At 45.0% G+C, this 17,403-nt stretch overlaps 1 protein-coding gene across 1 annotated transcript; it reads right to left on the bottom strand.

Moving 5' to 3' along the window:
• Positions 1–2,255: 2,255 nt before the first annotated feature.
• On the bottom strand, positions 2,256–13,473 carry LOC126282373 (uncharacterized). Its single transcript, XM_049982031.1, has 3 exons — positions 13,438–13,473; positions 7,741–7,827; positions 2,256–3,224 (listed from the first exon to the last, which is right to left on the bottom strand). Exons 1-3 carry the CDS (start codon positions 13,471–13,473, stop codon positions 2,256–2,258), a joined length of 1,092 nt encoding a protein of 363 aa, XP_049837988.1.
• Positions 13,474–17,403: the final 3,930 nt, after the last annotated feature.

Below are 17,403 nucleotides of genomic sequence, written 5' to 3'. Positions count from 1 at the left end.
ACGTATCATACATTTTTTTTAATAAAAGACTTGAACATTATAGTTACATCGTTGATTAGTGAGTGCATTGTCGTGTAGCAGAGTTATACAATGGAAGACTATATTTTGTTGCTGTGGGCTGTGAGTTCGAGTATCTGATGTTCTATCCAAAGTATACTATAGTGCATAGCATTTTCCATTGAAGCTGAGATCGTCTATGTTGGCTGTTATTCGTACAAACCTTGCAGATATTGTGATAGTCAGATCCATTATTAATATCATACACTACTGGCCATTAAAATTGCTACACCAAGAAGAAATTAAGATGACAAACGGGAATTCATTGGACAAATATATTATACTAGAATTGCATGTGATTACATTTTCACGTAATTTGCGTGCATAGCTCCTGAGAAATCGGTACTCAGAACATTCACCTTTCGCCGTAATAACGGCCTTAATACGCCTGGGCATTGAGTCAAACAGCGCTTGGATGGCGCGTAGAAGTACAGCTGCCCATGCAGCTTGAACACGATACCACAGTTCATCAAGAGTAGTGACTGGCGTATTGTGACGAGTCAGTTGCTCGGCCATCATTGATCAGATGTTTTGAATTGGTGAGAGGTCTGGAGATTGTGCTGGCCAGGGTAGCAGTCGAACATTTTTTGTGTCCAGAAAGGCCCGTACAGGACCTGCAACATGCGGTCGTGCATTATCTTGCTGAAATGTAGGGTTTCGCAGGGCTCGTATGAAGGGTAGAGTAACGGGTCGTAACATACCTGAAATGTAACGTCTACTGTTCAAAATGCTGCCAATGCGAACAAGAGGTGACCGAGACGTGTAACCAATGGCACCCCGTACCACCACGCCGGATGATACGCCAGTATGGCGATGACGAATACACGCTTCCAATGTGCGTTCACCACGATGTCGCCAAATACGGATCCGATCATCATGATGTTGTAAAGAGAATCTGGATTAATCCGAAGAAATGAAGTTTTGCCATTCGTGCACTCAGGTTCGTCGCTGAGTACACCATCGGAGGCGCTCCTGTCTGTGATGTAGTGTGAAGGGTAAACGCAGCCATGGTCTCCGAGCTGACAGTCCATGCTGCTGCAAGCGTCGTCGAAATGTTCGTGCAGATGGTTGTTGTCTTGCAAACGTCCCCATCTGTTGACTCAGGGATCGAGACGTGGGTGCACAATCCGTTACAGTCATGCGGATAAGATGCCTGTCATCTCGACTGCTAGTGATGCGAGGCGTTCCTTATTACCCTCCTGAACCCACCGATTCCATATTCTGCTAACAATCATTGGATCTCGACCAACGCGAGCAGCAGTGTGGCGATACCATAAACCGCAATCTGCGATAGGCTACAATCCGTCCTTTATCAAAGTCGGAAACGTGAAGTTACGCATTTTTCCTCCTTACACGAGGCATCACAACAGCGTTTCACCAGGCAACGCCGGACAACTGCTGTTTGTGTAAGAGAAATCGGTTGAAAAGTCTCCTCACGTCAACACGTTGTAGGTGACGCCACCGGCGCCAACCTTGTATGAATGCTCTCAGAAGCTAATCATTTGCATATCACAGCACCTTCTTCCTGTCGGTTAAATTTCGCGTCTGTAGCACGTCATCTTTGCATCTTTGTGGTGTAGCAATTTTAATGGCCAGTAGTGTAAGAAAAACAAAGTAGTTTGTAGTGTAATTATCATGCTCCGGTAGCTACCACAAGCCCCTGAAACCAATAACAGTATCTGTGGTAATTTTATAGTGCACAACATCGTTATACTGGTACGTAGTGTGGGATATAATAAGAGAATGTCAACTTCCCAGTAAGAGTGTCTCGTTTGTGAACTGTACAGTCTTTATTCCCCAAAACTTTAAACCGACTGGTTATCTCAGGCGTAATTTTACATGTACAATCGAGTATCGTACTTCCACGGCAGAGATGACGTAGCAGATTCTTGTCAAGCTCTTCTTGAGTACAACTGAGCGAAACTAAGGTATCGATTTCTGCAGTACGACGTGGCTCTCACTTTATTTGTGTCACTGTGCCTCTGTAGTGTCTAATGGTATCATTTCGGAGTTTGGTCGTTTCTGAAGGCTGGCACAGTACTCTCCCAAATGTGTACATGAGATGATACATGATATTATAACTGACATCAAAGATTCAGCTACACATTTTGCAATGCAGGCCATAAAATTCAACATTAATAACAAAGATGCTTTCATAAACTTTATTAATTTTGAGTTCCAAACACAAACTGATAACATTACATTTTATTTCCAAAAGCGGGAAAAGGTGGAGGGCCTTGAAGATATACCTGCTGATCAGACGGACTTTTCTTTTTGGAAATCTTAGGGAACGCCTGCTTTGGGGGAGGGCCAGTGAGAAGTGCACCCTGTAGGGCTGATGGTGCAACATCAGCTGCATGAGGCAACATAGATAATTCAGTCTTGGTTACACTAATTTGGAAGATGGTTGGATTCAGTACTTCATCACTGCCAGCTGTGTTGAAGTTGGCCCAGGTGATGGAGGGCAGTGATTCAGCACGAATAGTATTGTCAGTGCATATGGCGGTGGCCAGCTTCAGATCATTAGTGGACTTGCAGAAGCCACCATCCAAGACAGGGGGACATGGTGGCTTAACATCGGCAGACACTTCGATGCTGCGCAAGGTGGTGGAGGGCAGCGACTCAGTGGAATTAGAGTCGCAACTGCCAGGGTTGCTGGGAGGCAGCGGCTCACTAGTGGATGTGGCATCGCGAACATCCAAGATGGTGGGATGCTGAGGTTCATCATTGGCAGCCTTGTTGCCACTGCCAAGTGTCGTGGGGGGCTGCAGTTGAGCAGTAATAATATCGTCACTGTGCAAGACAGTGGGGGTCAGCAGTTCATTAGTGGATGTGCTGTCACTGCCTTCGAAGACAGTGGGGTGAGACGATTCATCGTCAGCAGTGTTGTCTCCATTGCAAAAGGAGGTGGGGGGCTGCAACTCAGCAGCATTACTATCTCCACTAGGCGAGGTGGTGGGGGCCAGTGGGTCATCAGCAACACTAACATCGCCACTGCCCAAGTTGGTGGTGGGCAGCAGCTCATCAGTAGTTGTGGTCTCGCCGCCTGAGGTGGTGGGAGGCGGCGGTAGCGGCGGTGAAGGCGGGCGTGGCAGCGTCGGTGGCAGCGGCTGCTGTTCGGCATGGGCAGTGTAGCCACTGTACATGGTGTCGGAGACATCACAAGCCTGGAATCAAAATGATATTCTGTATTAGGATTGACTTTCTTTTATGTACTACTGGTTCAGATTACGTGCTTGTAATACCTGTTTTTGTATATTCACTGACAAGAGAAAAAGTGAAACATGAAAATATAATCATTGCTGATTAATGAAAATGCGATAATACATTTGTCTAAGTAAAATATTATCTGATAGATTTTACAAGGTCGCAGGTTAATGCAAGCGGGAACAGGCCACACGAAATTTTAATGATTCATGCAAAGGTGTGTGCATTGTGTTATACAGATGCCACATACCAGTTTGTGGAATGGAGATCGATGTCTGTGTCACCTGGTCAGTCAATACAGGTACCGTTACAGATAGCTGTAGATCACACTGTAGTTGTCGATGGATAATGTCCCATATGATCGATTGGAGACAGATCTGGGATTTGAGGAGGCTAAGATATTATGTTGAAACCCTGAACATCATTTTGGGTTGCAACAGCGGCATGTGGGCGAGAATTAACCATTTATGAATTAAAGCCTTGAATGCTGTACATGAATGGCAGCACAAAACGTCAGATCAACAGACTGATATAGAAATTATAAGCCAGGGTGAGTGGAACAAATATGACAGTGCTCCAACTGTGATATGAAATTGCACCTCAGACGGTAGCTCCAGGTGTTGCTCTAATGGATCAAGCACACAGACTGCTTGCAGGACCTCAACTGGCTCCTCCTTCTAACCAACTTACGACCAACACTAGTATGGAGGTAGAACCAGGTTTCGTCCTGAATCACTACAGTATTCCACCGTGCCATTCGATGAGCTATCGCCTAACACGACTGCAGTCGTAAATAACTGTGATTAAGGGTCAGTGGAATGCACGCTACAGGTTGTCTGGCTCGGTGAAATCCTTGAAGTAAACGATATTGTTGCTCATATTGGTGCAGTTGAGTCAGTACTACATGTGAGAGCCATAAGCCGCGCCACTCTCAGGCGACGGGTGCGAAATTTAAATAGTCATCTAGTTTCAGATGCAGGAAGACGGCTACCAACTTTCGTTTATGTCATTTAACTCCTCGTTAGGTTTTTTTTCAGTGTATTCTGGTGAAGCTACGTTAACCAGGTCGTATGGGGTGCTCATCAATTTACTATTTTAAGGTTATACATTTGAATTTGTGTAGTTAAATGGGTTACTTCAAAACGAGGCGACCACAGTCGAAATGTTACAAAGCAAACTACTGCAGCCAATGAGGGCCGCTAGTCTTTTCTGTCGATTAACATGGTTGCAAATTTTTGCGCCGCTCCATAAGATGAATCAGTAACGTATTAGGGTTGCATAGGATAACTGGATGATTGGAGTTGCTACATATAGTTTGTCATAGTCAGTTGTGGCACTTCCTTTGTAGATCTTACGGCAGAAGACTTCCGGCAAAAGAACTAAACCTTATTCTGAAAACGACTTTATCAAAGAGGGCGGAGGAGCGGACTGACGTTTAGGGCACACTCTTGCCCTTGCGCCGGAAAGCTGCCCATACAGGTGGAACATAAGCAATGATCAACGGCTTGAGGGAACAGAAGGCAATGGAAACCGCTGCATTATAGACGCATTATGTGTATCCACAGGATCTGTGGACTGTGAATTGAAAAAGTGACATGATACTCTCCCCACTGGCAAAAGACCCTGGAGACTGCGAAAATGGAGGTGACAGTGAGCAAAAGATTAAGTCACGATCGAAAGGATAATGTTCTGAGAGCCGGATGTGATTATGTCAGAATTCTCAATATGGTAGAGATGCTATAAATTCTGAGCCAGCTGCGGTGGTCTCGCGGTTCTAGGCGCGCAGCCCGGAATGCGACTGCTACGGTCGCAGGTTCGAATCCTGCCTCGGGCATGGATGTGTGTAATGTCCTTAGGTTAGTTAGGTTTAAGTGGTTCTAAGTTCTAGGGGACTGATGACCACAGCTGTTAAGTCCCATAGTGCTCAGAGCCATTTTGTTTTATAAATTCTGAAACTGGAAATGCAAAGTCCTAATCTAGATATAGTGGGGGTCAATGAAGTAAATGGAAGGAAGAAAACAATTTATAGTCAGTTGAATATAGGACAGTATCAACAGCAGCAGTGAATGGTATGTTACCAGTTGGATTCGTTGCGAATAGGAACGTTGGACAGAGAGTGTATTACTGTGAACAGTTCAGTGATAGGGTTGTTCTCATGAGAATAGACAGCAAATAAATACCGATAATAATAGTAGATGTACACATGCCGACGTCGAAAGCTGACAGTAAACAGATGAAGTATATGAATATAGTCAACGGGTATTTCAATAAGTAATAGGGGATAAAACACTGTTAGTAATGGGGGACTGGAATGCGGGTGTAGGGGAACGAGTAGAAGAAAGGCTTACTGGAGAATATGGGCTTAGTGTTAGGAATGAGAGAGAAGACAGACTCAGTGAGTTCCACAAGTAAATATCAGCTACTAACATCATTCTCCAAATTCAACATTTAACTTAAGTTATTGTCTGCCATCGATGCGCAGACGTGAGCGTTGAAATAGAAATTAGGGTTGAAGCTTTGCCATCATCGTGCATCCCTAATCAGAACATTTTCTTATGACATGAGTTGACTTTGTGAAGACATATGCCATCTGTGCCTATACAGTAAGGCGATTCGCTGAATATAGCCTCAGCTTTCTTTGCGGCATGAAAGATTTTAACAATGTGTGTCACTACGATTAGTCTGTGTGGTAAAGGATCACCATCCTAAATGGGGAAAAGTTTATTTTTATTCACACTCATTTCCTTCGACATGTGTGCGCGTTGCTGTAACTGCGACTGTAGATTGTAGATTCGTCTAAAAAAATGGCTCTGAGCACTATGGGACTCAACTTCTGTGGTCATTAGTCCCCTAGAACTTAGAACTACTTAAACCTAACTAACCTAAGGACATCACACACACCCATGCCCGAGGCAGGATTCCAACCTGCGACCGTAGCAGCAGCGGGGCTCCGGACTGGAGCGCCTAGAACCGCACAGCCACCGCGGCCGGCTAGATTCGTCTCGCGAGGTCCTATAGGGTGAAGTGCCTGTTTACGTCGGCAACGACAGAGTAACCGACTGTAATGAGTGTGAGACCAAATGTAGTTATCAGCCCTAAACGTGGGTATGGTAGCAGCTAGTTACGAGAAGTGAGCAAATGCTAAGCGTCCAGTAAGCGAGATCATAGCAGTAGCTGGACTGTATCGTCTATAGCTGGCGCATGTCCTTTTCACATCTGTACCAGGACAGGTCCCATTACTTCTGTTGGTTATGTCAGTCGTTCATTTATCCTTTAAGCAGTTGCACTCTTCATATGCTGACCCAAGGCAGAACAAGTAGGCATTTGAGAAAGTCACTGACTCTTTTATGGAAAGGAATCAACTGTCAGAAACCATAGTTGCAGGTCGTATTAATTATTTACTGCCAATGTACTGTAATGTAAGCGTCGTGTGAATGGTGTGAGCGAGGTGGCTCCTTTGAAAAATCGAAAGCTTGTTTTACTGCTTTCTAGCGTTTATCCCGCGCTAGGAGCGTCGTCTTGTTGTTACATCTGCCTCCACTCGAGTCTGTCAGGTGCTTCTGTGTAGGTGGAATTGATGAATTCCGTATCTTTATTGATAAGTTCCAGCTTTCGTGCCTTGGATCTGCCACGAGGTCGTCGGCCAATTGTGCCCAGGTGCATAGCTATTCTTGCCTCCGAGTCTGCTTTAATTCTCACGACGTGTCCGTGTCATCTTAACCTGATTTCCCGTATTTGTCTGAGATGGGTGCAAGTCCAAGCCGTCGACTGAAAACCCTAGGTCTTCATAAAACATAATAAGGCTGATGCTTTCTGCTGCTCTTCGCATGATATTTATTCGCATAACTACTAAATAACTATATAAAAGGCATTTAGCTCCATCATCCGCAGATAATCTCGTATAATAATAGAGAATAAAAGTGTGTAGCATCCGTAGATTTACTCCGTAATCAGGTCATTGCAGTGAAAGGGTAAAATATCTCGAAATCCACTTTTACACATCGAGTTTCTCTTAGTGTATGGCAAATATGCGGCTGGTCCTTGCGGAGGTTCAAGTCCTCTCTCGGGCATGGGTGTGTGTGTGTTTGTTCTTAGGATAACTTAGGTTAAATAGTGTGTTAGCTTAGAGACTGACCTTCGCAGTAAGTCCCATAAGATTTCAGACACATTTGAACATTTTTTACCACAAATGAAAGGCAGCCCTATCATATTGCCGACCTACCTTCACCTACAGCATCAAAAATTCTCATCTACTGGGTAGTCACTCTTGCAAACACATTTAGCGTATTGCCTGTCCGAGGGTGCAAAACGAAAGTTGATATTGGCAATAGCCACGCCGATGGCCACACGCAAATCATCATTTAAAGATGTATATCAACTTTTTGGATCAAGCAACTAAGTATGACACAGGGAGAGATGTCCTGCCTAGAGTAAGCTTTGTATGCTATTAGTGTGACGTAAAGAGCCACTACTCACCTGCGCCTTCTTGTTCTTCTTCAGCTTCTTGCGCTCGTCGCGGTCAGCGGCACGCCGGCGGATGCAGGGGCACAAACGGCGTAACATCTGCGTCAGAGAAGACCCGTGTCTTTTATATTATATTATCTTTTTATATTAAATCGTGCCCGTTACCTCCACTTAACAATATTGAACGCCCCGTCACGTGGGATTTACTAGAGACGAATTGTATGCGTCATGATTGTCCCCTACTGAAAGGTGACAGCCGCCAGTTACGTGTGAAACTGAAATGGGCACATCAGTGAGCGTAGTGAGGTGTTCAAAAGACACGAACGAAGACTTTGTGGCCTCATACACTCCTCGAAATGGAAAAAAGAACACATTGACACCGGTGTGTCAGACCCACCATACTTGCTCCGGACACTGCGAGAGGGCTGTACAAGCAATGATCACACGCACGGCACAGCGGACACTCCAGGAACCGCGGTATTGGCCGTCGAATGGCGCTAGCAGCGCAGCATTTGTGCACCGCCGCCGTCAGTGTCAGCCAGTTTGCCGTGGCATACGGAGCTCCATCGCAGTCTTTAACACTGGTAGCATGCCGCGACAGTGTGGACGTGAACCGTATGTGCAGTTGACGGACTTTGAGCGAGGGCGTATAGTGGGCATGCGGGAGGCCGGGTGGACGTACCGCCGAATTGCTCAACACGTGGGGCGTGAGGTCTCCACAGTACATCGATGTTGTCGCCAGTGGTCGGCGGAAGGTGCACGTGCCCGTCGACCTGGGACCGGACCGCAGCGACGCACGGATGCACGCCAAGACCGTAGGATCCTACGCAGTGCCGTAGGGGACCGCACCGCCACTTCCCAGTAAATTAGGGACACTGTTGCTCCTTGGGTATCGGCGAGGACCATTCGCAACAGTCTCCATGAAGCTGGGCTACGGACCCGCACACCGTTAGGCCGTCTTCCGCTCACGCCCCAACATCGTGCAGCCCGCCTCCAGTGGTGTCGCGACAGGCGTGAATGGAGGGACGAATGGAGACGTGTCGTCTTCAGCGATGAGAGTCGCTTCTGCCTTGGTGCCAATGATGGTCGTATACGTGTTTGGCGCCGCGCAGGTGAGCGCCACAATCAGGACTGCATACGACCGAAGCACACAGGGCCAACACCCGGCATCATGGTGTGGCGAGCGATCTCCTACACTGGCCGTACACCTCTGGTAATCGTCGAGGGGACACTGAATAGTGCATGGTTCATCCAAACCGTCATCGAACCCATCGTTCTACCATTCCTAGATCGGCAAGGGAACTTGCTGTTCCAATAGGACAATGCACGTCCGCATGTATCCCGTGCCACCCAACGTGCTCTAGAAGGTGTAAGTCAACTACCCTGGCCAGCAAGATCTCCGGATCTGTCCCCATTGAGCATGTTTGGGACTGGATGAAGCGTCGTCTCACGCGGTCTGCACGTCCAGCACGAACGCTGGTCCAACTGAGGCGCCAGGTGGAAATGGCATGGCAAGCCGTTCCACAGGACTACATCCAGCATCTCTACGATCGTCTCCATGGGAGAATAGCAGCCTGCATTGCTGCGAAAGGTGGATATACACTGTACTAGTGCCGACATTGTGCATGCTCTGTTGCCTGTGTCTATGTGCCTGTGGTTCTGTCAGTGTGATCATGTGATGTATCTGACCCCAGGAATGTGTCAATAAAGTTTCCCCTTCCTGTGACAATGAATTCACGGTGTTCTTATTTCAATTTCCAGGAGTGTATTTATGACGGGGCACGGGGCGTGACCACCGTGCCCGAATGCGTTCTGGGTGGATGTCTGGTGTGGTCGAGTGGCTTATATTCCAAAGTCGTGAATCAGCTCGCCAACCATGATTTGCAAATGTCGACTGCGTATACAGCTGCTCGGGTGTCTTATGAGCTGCAGTTGCGCTTTTCCTTGAATTTCTGATGATTTATTTTTGACGAAGACAACGAGTGATCGGAAGCTACCGAAATAAAGACTGAGGTACTCAATAATATCATACTTATATGTTTCACTGAAAATGACAACCGGGACACCTCGTTAGTTCACGTAATTCCAAAGAGTACAGGTAGTGCAGCATTGACTGATACCCTGTTTTTCTATTTCTGGAGGTATTCCATATAAGTGTCCAACATTCATGGAGTACTAGCAGTATCGGAATTAGCATGATAGGCTTGAAGAATTTAGTTAAAAATAGAAGTTAGTACTAATTACAACACATCGTTAAAATTGGAGTAGAGTAGATACTACATAAGTATTGTAGAAGTACTGAAGGAATATTATCTATTCCTTCTTCAATCTTTAGTTACGATTATTCAGTACCTTGGTTACCCTCTGACACTGTTATTCAACCCTCTGTGTCTGCCAAATCGTTTCCCATTTTTTCTTGTATCATTTCTGTAAACAGCTCCTTCCCAGTTGGACACATTCAACAATCGCTTTCCACTTATCGAGCTCTCTCCTGGGTTCAACTGTGGAATTCCGTATATGCTCTAAATGTTGAGGCCATTTCTCTTGCCTCTGAATTATGTACACGCTGAACCCGACCTTCTGAAGACCATTTCCTTTCCGATATCTTCGCATTGCTCCCGCATCTGATCGCTTTAGATTACTTGAATTTCTATTCATTTAATTGATAAGTCAATTACATAGCTACGGTTTTTTCTGAAGATTTTTGTACCTCTTTCAGTTACTTCATGTTTGGGTTCACAGCTTCAAAGTAGCTTCTAAATGAAGAAACCTTTTTAAATCACCGTAGGCTGTCAGTTTTATTATGCAAAGTGAGTTTAATGAACCACGTATATGTTTCACATTACTAACCAGTTACAACCCTTGGCCGTTTTCAAATGTGTAGTGTTCGTTATGTGGGTGTGTGTGTCACATTTCAAAATGTGGTGGGTGAGGGTGGGAGGAAGAGTCCACTCGCTCACTTTCCACTACAGAGTGAAATTTTGGTCTGAGAAGTGTAGTAAAATTATTTGGATTCCAATGTCGATAAAATACACTTCGCCGCAGATGCAGAACTGGAAGTTTATGAATTTTACGACACAGGCGCGCGCATTGACTGTAGATGATTTTCATCGAGATTCCGGTTATCTTATGCAGAGTGGCGGTTTGGCCCCTTTCTGATCTACATGTGTATCATGCTCGCTGATAATTCCGATGTGTTGCATCTAACGTGCCTGGTTCACGCTACGAATCGTGTCCTACAACTTAGCACCGATGTAAACGAAATTACGTGTGTGTAATTAGTTTATATCATAGTTAAGTAACGGAAATGTTACAGATTCAGTTTTATACATTTTATAGTTATGTCCCATTAACTGACATACTACTCTCGAACTATTAAGATGTTGGTAACTTCCCACGGAGCTCCATTATCACACAATTTCATATCTCAGCCCTCAAAGTCTAAAATAACTAGTATCAGCAACTTCAGACAATGGCACGAAAAGTAGTTGATAATTAAGGTAGTCTTCAATGGACAAATTTGCGTAACTTCCAGCATGGCTCACAACGTTAACGTTTAACTCCTCAGAATGATGCTACCCAATAGCATACGTTGCCTCCAGCGACTGATTATTGGTTATGTCTTCGTTAGTCACCACTGTTTAGCAGTGAGTAGTGTGAGAAAGGACACACCATTGCTGAAATTTTAAAAAGTGACACACACAATACCTATGAGATTTATGTTGGATAATGACAAAGAGCTGATGGTAGGTAATGTGTAATAAATACATGTTGGAATAGAGGAAACTCACACGATAAAACTGTCACATTACGGTGGTTGTAAATAATTTCCTCTTTCCTTCATTCCTGAAAATTCTCTCTTATGTTAACCACTGTTCCTTCCCACTTACCTCCCTTCCACTTATGTTTGTTCTATCTACCCTCCTTTTTCGTCCTTTTAAGAGATGTCCATTCCTCTTAAAGTGAACAGCCTACTGTTATATTCACTATCGTAGCATCTACAGCCTCAAGTAACATCGTCCCCTACCCAGAATTCGAATATTTCGCTTTAAACTTTTGCATGCTCTTCATCATTGATAAATTATGATCTGATTCTAAATGCTTTTGTGTATGTCTCAAACCCCAGTATGTGACTTTGAAATATCTGTGTCAGTAAGATGTAATCTACGTGCTATCTTCTTATACATTCGAGCCTGTTCCAAGTAGAGCTCTTGCTGTTGTGATTCGGTAATTGTACATAGCATTTACCAACAGAAATATATTTCACATCTCATGGTGTCTTTATCCTTTCTATTCCTAATACCGACACAATATACTCCCGTAACTTTTTTTTTGAAATCTTATGGGACTTAGTTGCTAAGGCCATCAGTCCCTAAGCTGACCCACTACCTAACCTAAATTATCCTGAGGACAAAAACACGCACCCATGCCCAAGGGAGGACTCTAACCTCCGCCGGCATCACCAGCACAGTCCATGACTGTAGCGCCCGAGACCGGACGGCTAATCCCGCGCTGCCTCCCATGACCCTGTTCTTCCTTTACCACAACAGTGTCCAATCCCCATGATCATTAGTTTTAGGTCCTGCTTTCAATGTCGTCATACTCTGTATCCATTTCTTCAACTTCTGCTCGTCACTCAACATGTATACCTGAGCTACATTCGTTGGTGATGGTTCCCTGTAGATTCTGTTGAGATTATCCATGTCACTGAACAGTTCATAGTACTTCGACTTTGTGTCCTACCTTCCTACTCAAAATGAGTCCCACCCTCGTCACATATTTTTCTGGTACTGTTAAAACTATTCTTCATTAGTCAGAACAGAAATCCTGGAGTTCTTTAAATTTCACTTCATCTACACAACTATATCTACATTGAGCCTTTACAGTTACCTTTTTCAGATCTTTTTGTTTCACATCCGAAGTCGTAGAATATAACGGTATTGTGGTAAGTTCAGTCATTTTCTCATGGTCACCTGCTCTTGGAAAGGTGCATTCCTGCATATACAAATGATATGCTAGATCAGACTCTTTTGCCAATGGAGAGACAATCAAGACACTTTCTCAGTTAGAGGCCACATGTCATGTGTACACATGTTATGTGTTTTTAATACTATGTTTTGCACTGCATTTTGCACATTCATACCGTTGAACACTAGTGATTATTCCTCATTAGGGATAGTTCCCACACCAAGATTCAGACGTTGCACTAAGCCTCTGCCCACATCCCCAGTACAATTGACAATCCTGTTGAAAAGTACTCAGTGCCAGTGATAATGACCTATAGATAAAACATATGCATTAGCTGGGGTCTAACGCGGCACCTAGAGCTTTCTGATCCGTAGTGCAAGACGCTACCGCTTTTTTTCTCCCTGCAGTTCACTTATTAAAGGCAATCAATTAAAAATAAAACAATAAAGGTCATTTCAACAAAAAGAAAATGGTTACATCATAAAAACGTATATGAAGGAATATGGCGTTAATTTTAACGTGCCCTTACTTTTTTTCCTCCGTCGCTTGTATCATTTAAATCCATACAAGTGTCCACAAAAAGGGGTGGGGGATTTCAACTCATCCAATTCCTTTGCAATGAATAAAAAGGTACAGCATATAGGAAAATAGCTCAGGATAACACGGCATCCTGAGCCACGTCCAATGGACTGTGGCCATATATTACTAAAAAGCAATCGGATCTGCGTGACATCCACTCACCATCACGTAGTGGACATAATGTCCAACAAGCCACATGATGTCATTGTTCTTCGACCGGGAAAAGTATGTTCAATCGGACACACGAAAATCTCCCCCGACATAGCCGCCCCCGACGTCCTGTGGGCAAAATCCCGTTGTCGGCGATGCCGAAGGAGATTAACCGATGATATAATGTATCACTTTCATGGCAACGAGTGCGGCGATCCGCCACACTAAGGCCAATACGAAAAAGTCGCAGGTTGGTAGGTACAATATAATGAACATCTTGGTACCACAAGGACGCCACTTCCATCGGGAAAAGCCGGAGGCTAACGTTAGACCAAACTAACTTCCAATTCGTTTCTGACGACAGGGCTTCCACAGAGGGAATCCTATGAGGAACTGGAGAGCGGCATAACAGCATTTTTAGGGAGTGATTCGCTTGGGAAAGGATATTTACTCTTAAATAACTGATTTCAAAAAAATCCTTAACGTGCCTTAGTTTATAACTAATCCTACCAGTATCTACTGTTAAACTCGCCGGTCGGATACGGCCAGGAAAGCGAGCTGTAAGTGACTGGGGAGCGCGTAGACATGTTAAAATGGTGCGACGGATGAATAAGGCAGAAGCCTAACCTCGAATGTCAGGGAGGCCCAAACCTCCCAGCTGACGGGGGCGTGCCATGACCCCCTAACGCACGCGAAATATAGAGTTACGCCAGATAAACCTGCCAGTTAAACTTTGCTACTTGCGGTACATCATCGCAGGAAGGGGAAAGATTTGTGCAATAAAATAAGCCTTACGTTGCACATATGTTTCCATGGCCGAACCTTAAGAAGAAGTGAGAGAGAGCGACACTCGTGTTCAATGATTGCTCCCTGAATCTTACCCGTGACAGACTTCCAGTGCTCGTAGCCATCTTTAGCGGCCAACGGTCAATTACAACACGTAACGATGGATAGCGGGTGACCTTAAAATCCCATTACATTTCAACAGCGTCAAATGCTCGCCAACTGAGTGAGCGACATTTTTGGTCATTAACCCGCGCTCCAGTAAGACGACAAAAATTATCCAGAACTTCCTTCAGCAGTGATATATATCATCAGGGGTACGGAGAAGAGCCATAACGTCATCAGCATATACACGAACGGTAAACCTTTCTCCCAACAGCGACTAGCCACCTAAATGAGTAGTTATAGGTTGCATAAGGATTCCAGAAACAGAACGTAGAGCGACACAGATAATGAACTCCCTTGAAGGACGACCCGACACACCGCGATGGGGGAAGTAAGAAGACCATTTACGTAAATGGACGACCGAACACCAGTAATCAAAGAGCTAAACATCCGTCGCGCGGCATCGTTAAAACTAACGTTCGACAATACTCGCATGAGAAATCAATGATTAACGCGGCCGACCGTATGGTGAAGATCAATGAAAAGCACAGCGCTTGGCACGGAAATGGTGAAAGCAATCGAAATTAGATCACGACAATCAGAAACGGGATTCAGGATGGTACGACCCGGAAAACAACTTAGATGGCTTGTGATGATATTAGCCAATAACACCGATAGTCTGCTATTTACTGCTCGCGCCACTATCTTATAATCATAGTTGAAGAGGGCTATCGGGGGAACAGGTCCATACGCAAACGTCCCGACTTCTTGGGGATCAGGACAATTTTAGCAACCCTAAAGCTGGGAGAGATAAGGCCTCCGTGGAATACTTCATTCACCATAGAAGTTATCCTATCTCCTATCAGGGGCCAACATCGAGTATCAAATTCTCAGGGAAGGTCATCGAAGTCAGGCGATTTGTGGGAGTGAGAACGAGCCACAATATCAAATATATGATCGCGAAGAAATTCAGAGAAAAACTCTTTCTGGAGAGCTGGCGTTACAACACTATGAAGGAAGGAGGTAAAATCAACAGACGGTAGACTCTCTGAATCCAATTCAGTGCAAAGGTCAGAAAAGTAATGGTAAAGTTTACGCATGATAGCAGATTGGGAGGACCACTCACGGCCATGTAGAGAACGAATGGTAATAAGACACGTATTTTGAGATCGTTTGTGAAGCCAAAGAAGATGATAGAGAGAGAGGCCAACTCATCTTGTACGATTGAACGAGGCTGGGAGCGCAAGCGGACATCATTCATATGCCTACGTTTGAATTGTAGACGTTTTGCTTTCACACGGTGGACGTCTACGACTCTCAAGGGGCATCACGAGCATTGTCGTAAACATGGCAAAGGACAGCGTAATAAAATTGCCTAGTGGGCCTTATATCAGCCACTTTTACAGCGTTAAAACGATAGAGTGTATTTCGAGTCCGAGGTTTAGCTAAGGTAACCCACCATTCTAGAATTGAGGGATAGCGCGCCTGGGACTGGAACGTCCGCCGCCGTATGTCTGCGATGATGCCTTCCAGAGAGGGGTCCGTGAGATGTAGTGTTTAGCTTCCATAAAGGGCGCAAAAGATGGGCCCGCAGTGGGACGTGGTTAAAAGTAATTGAAACAGCACAGTGATCAGTGAAACTGGCAGGAATTACATCAATCGAAAGAACCTGACTACAGATGGGGCAGATACATAAAAGCGGTCCAATCGGCTACTTGAAGTAGCTATAAAAAACGTAAACAGCACCAATGCTGGATATCTGAATGCCCAAGCAGCTTGGAGATGCAAATACGTCACCGTATCATTACGTTCATGACAATATTTATAATTGGGGGTATCACCCCCCCCCCCCCCCCAACAAAACCTTTCGTGGGTTTTGTCAAAGTAAATAAACAACTTCTTCCTTGTAAAACAGCGCGCGGTCGGATGAACGACCGAATCCAGACGCAGCGTAAAGAAAAAGAACTACAGCCTGTACCGCGACCATCATCTAGCATATCTAAGTCCGTCAGCGGGATTCCATCTCGATATACCAAAGCCATACCGGTAGAAATTTCAGGCGCGACATTGCGAAACATAGAGTATCCAGAAAGACAAAACACATCAAATAACACCTCTTGTAAACACACGATATTAGCTTGGGAATCGGAAATAAACTGGCGTAATGCAGCAAGCCGTAACTGGGAACATATCCTATTAATACTGAGGGTGAGAATTGTTTATGCGTGCATCCGTTATCACATGTAAGGTCAACGAAACAACACTAAGGAAAATACAGTCATCACGACATTCTCCCCTCAAAGTCCGGAGGTGGTGGAAAGAACATATAGTTCTAATCCTCCCCACCGGGAGCCGAGGAATCCTCGTTTTCCTTTCTACGACGCGCCGCCGCACGTGGAGGTAGAAAACTCTGCTACACACCACTCCGTGAAAACATTCACTCTTGATGTGGAAGGGTTGGGGGCACGTCAAGCTCCGATTTAATAGAGGAATCATCTACACCACACTCATTCGAAATCGGAGAGCACAACTCTCAACGACTTACAGCAACATCAGGTACAGAAGAGACAGGTAATGCAGTGCCGGTGTCGGATTGCATCACCTGATCATCATGATGAGAACCCGTAGAACCCCGTTGCCCCACCGTCTAAGCGTGGAGGAGGGGTGGTATTTCACTGGAACACTGTAAAGACTGGCCAGCAGACAACGTCTCAGCATTGCCTGTTTATCTTTTATTCGTTTCTACACACAAATTACGGTCGCCAGCCGTTTGTAAATACTATGAGGTGACAAATGGAATGCCCTTCTAATATCGTGTGGCAATTACTTGTGCCCGGCATAGTGCAGAAAATCGATGTGGCATGTCTGCAATAAGTCATCGGAAGTCCCATGCAGAAATATTCAACTTTGAGTGTCTCTGTAGCTGTACAGAACGGCGAATGTGTTGCCGGTACAGGATTCTATTCACGAACTGACTTCTCGATTACGTCCGATAAACCTTCGATGGGATTCATGTCGGGCGATGTGGGTGACCAAATTACTCACTCGAAGTGTCCAGAATGTTCTTCATACTAATTCTGAACAAATGTG

The sequence above is a fragment of the Schistocerca gregaria genome, chromosome 7 (assembly GCF_023897955.1).
Source record: "Schistocerca gregaria isolate iqSchGreg1 chromosome 7, iqSchGreg1.2, whole genome shotgun sequence".
In the NCBI taxonomy this organism is placed as follows: domain Eukaryota; kingdom Metazoa; phylum Arthropoda; class Insecta; order Orthoptera; family Acrididae; genus Schistocerca; species Schistocerca gregaria.
Note: the sequence above shows the minus strand (reverse complement) of the source record. Positions and strands in the feature narration are given on the sequence as shown.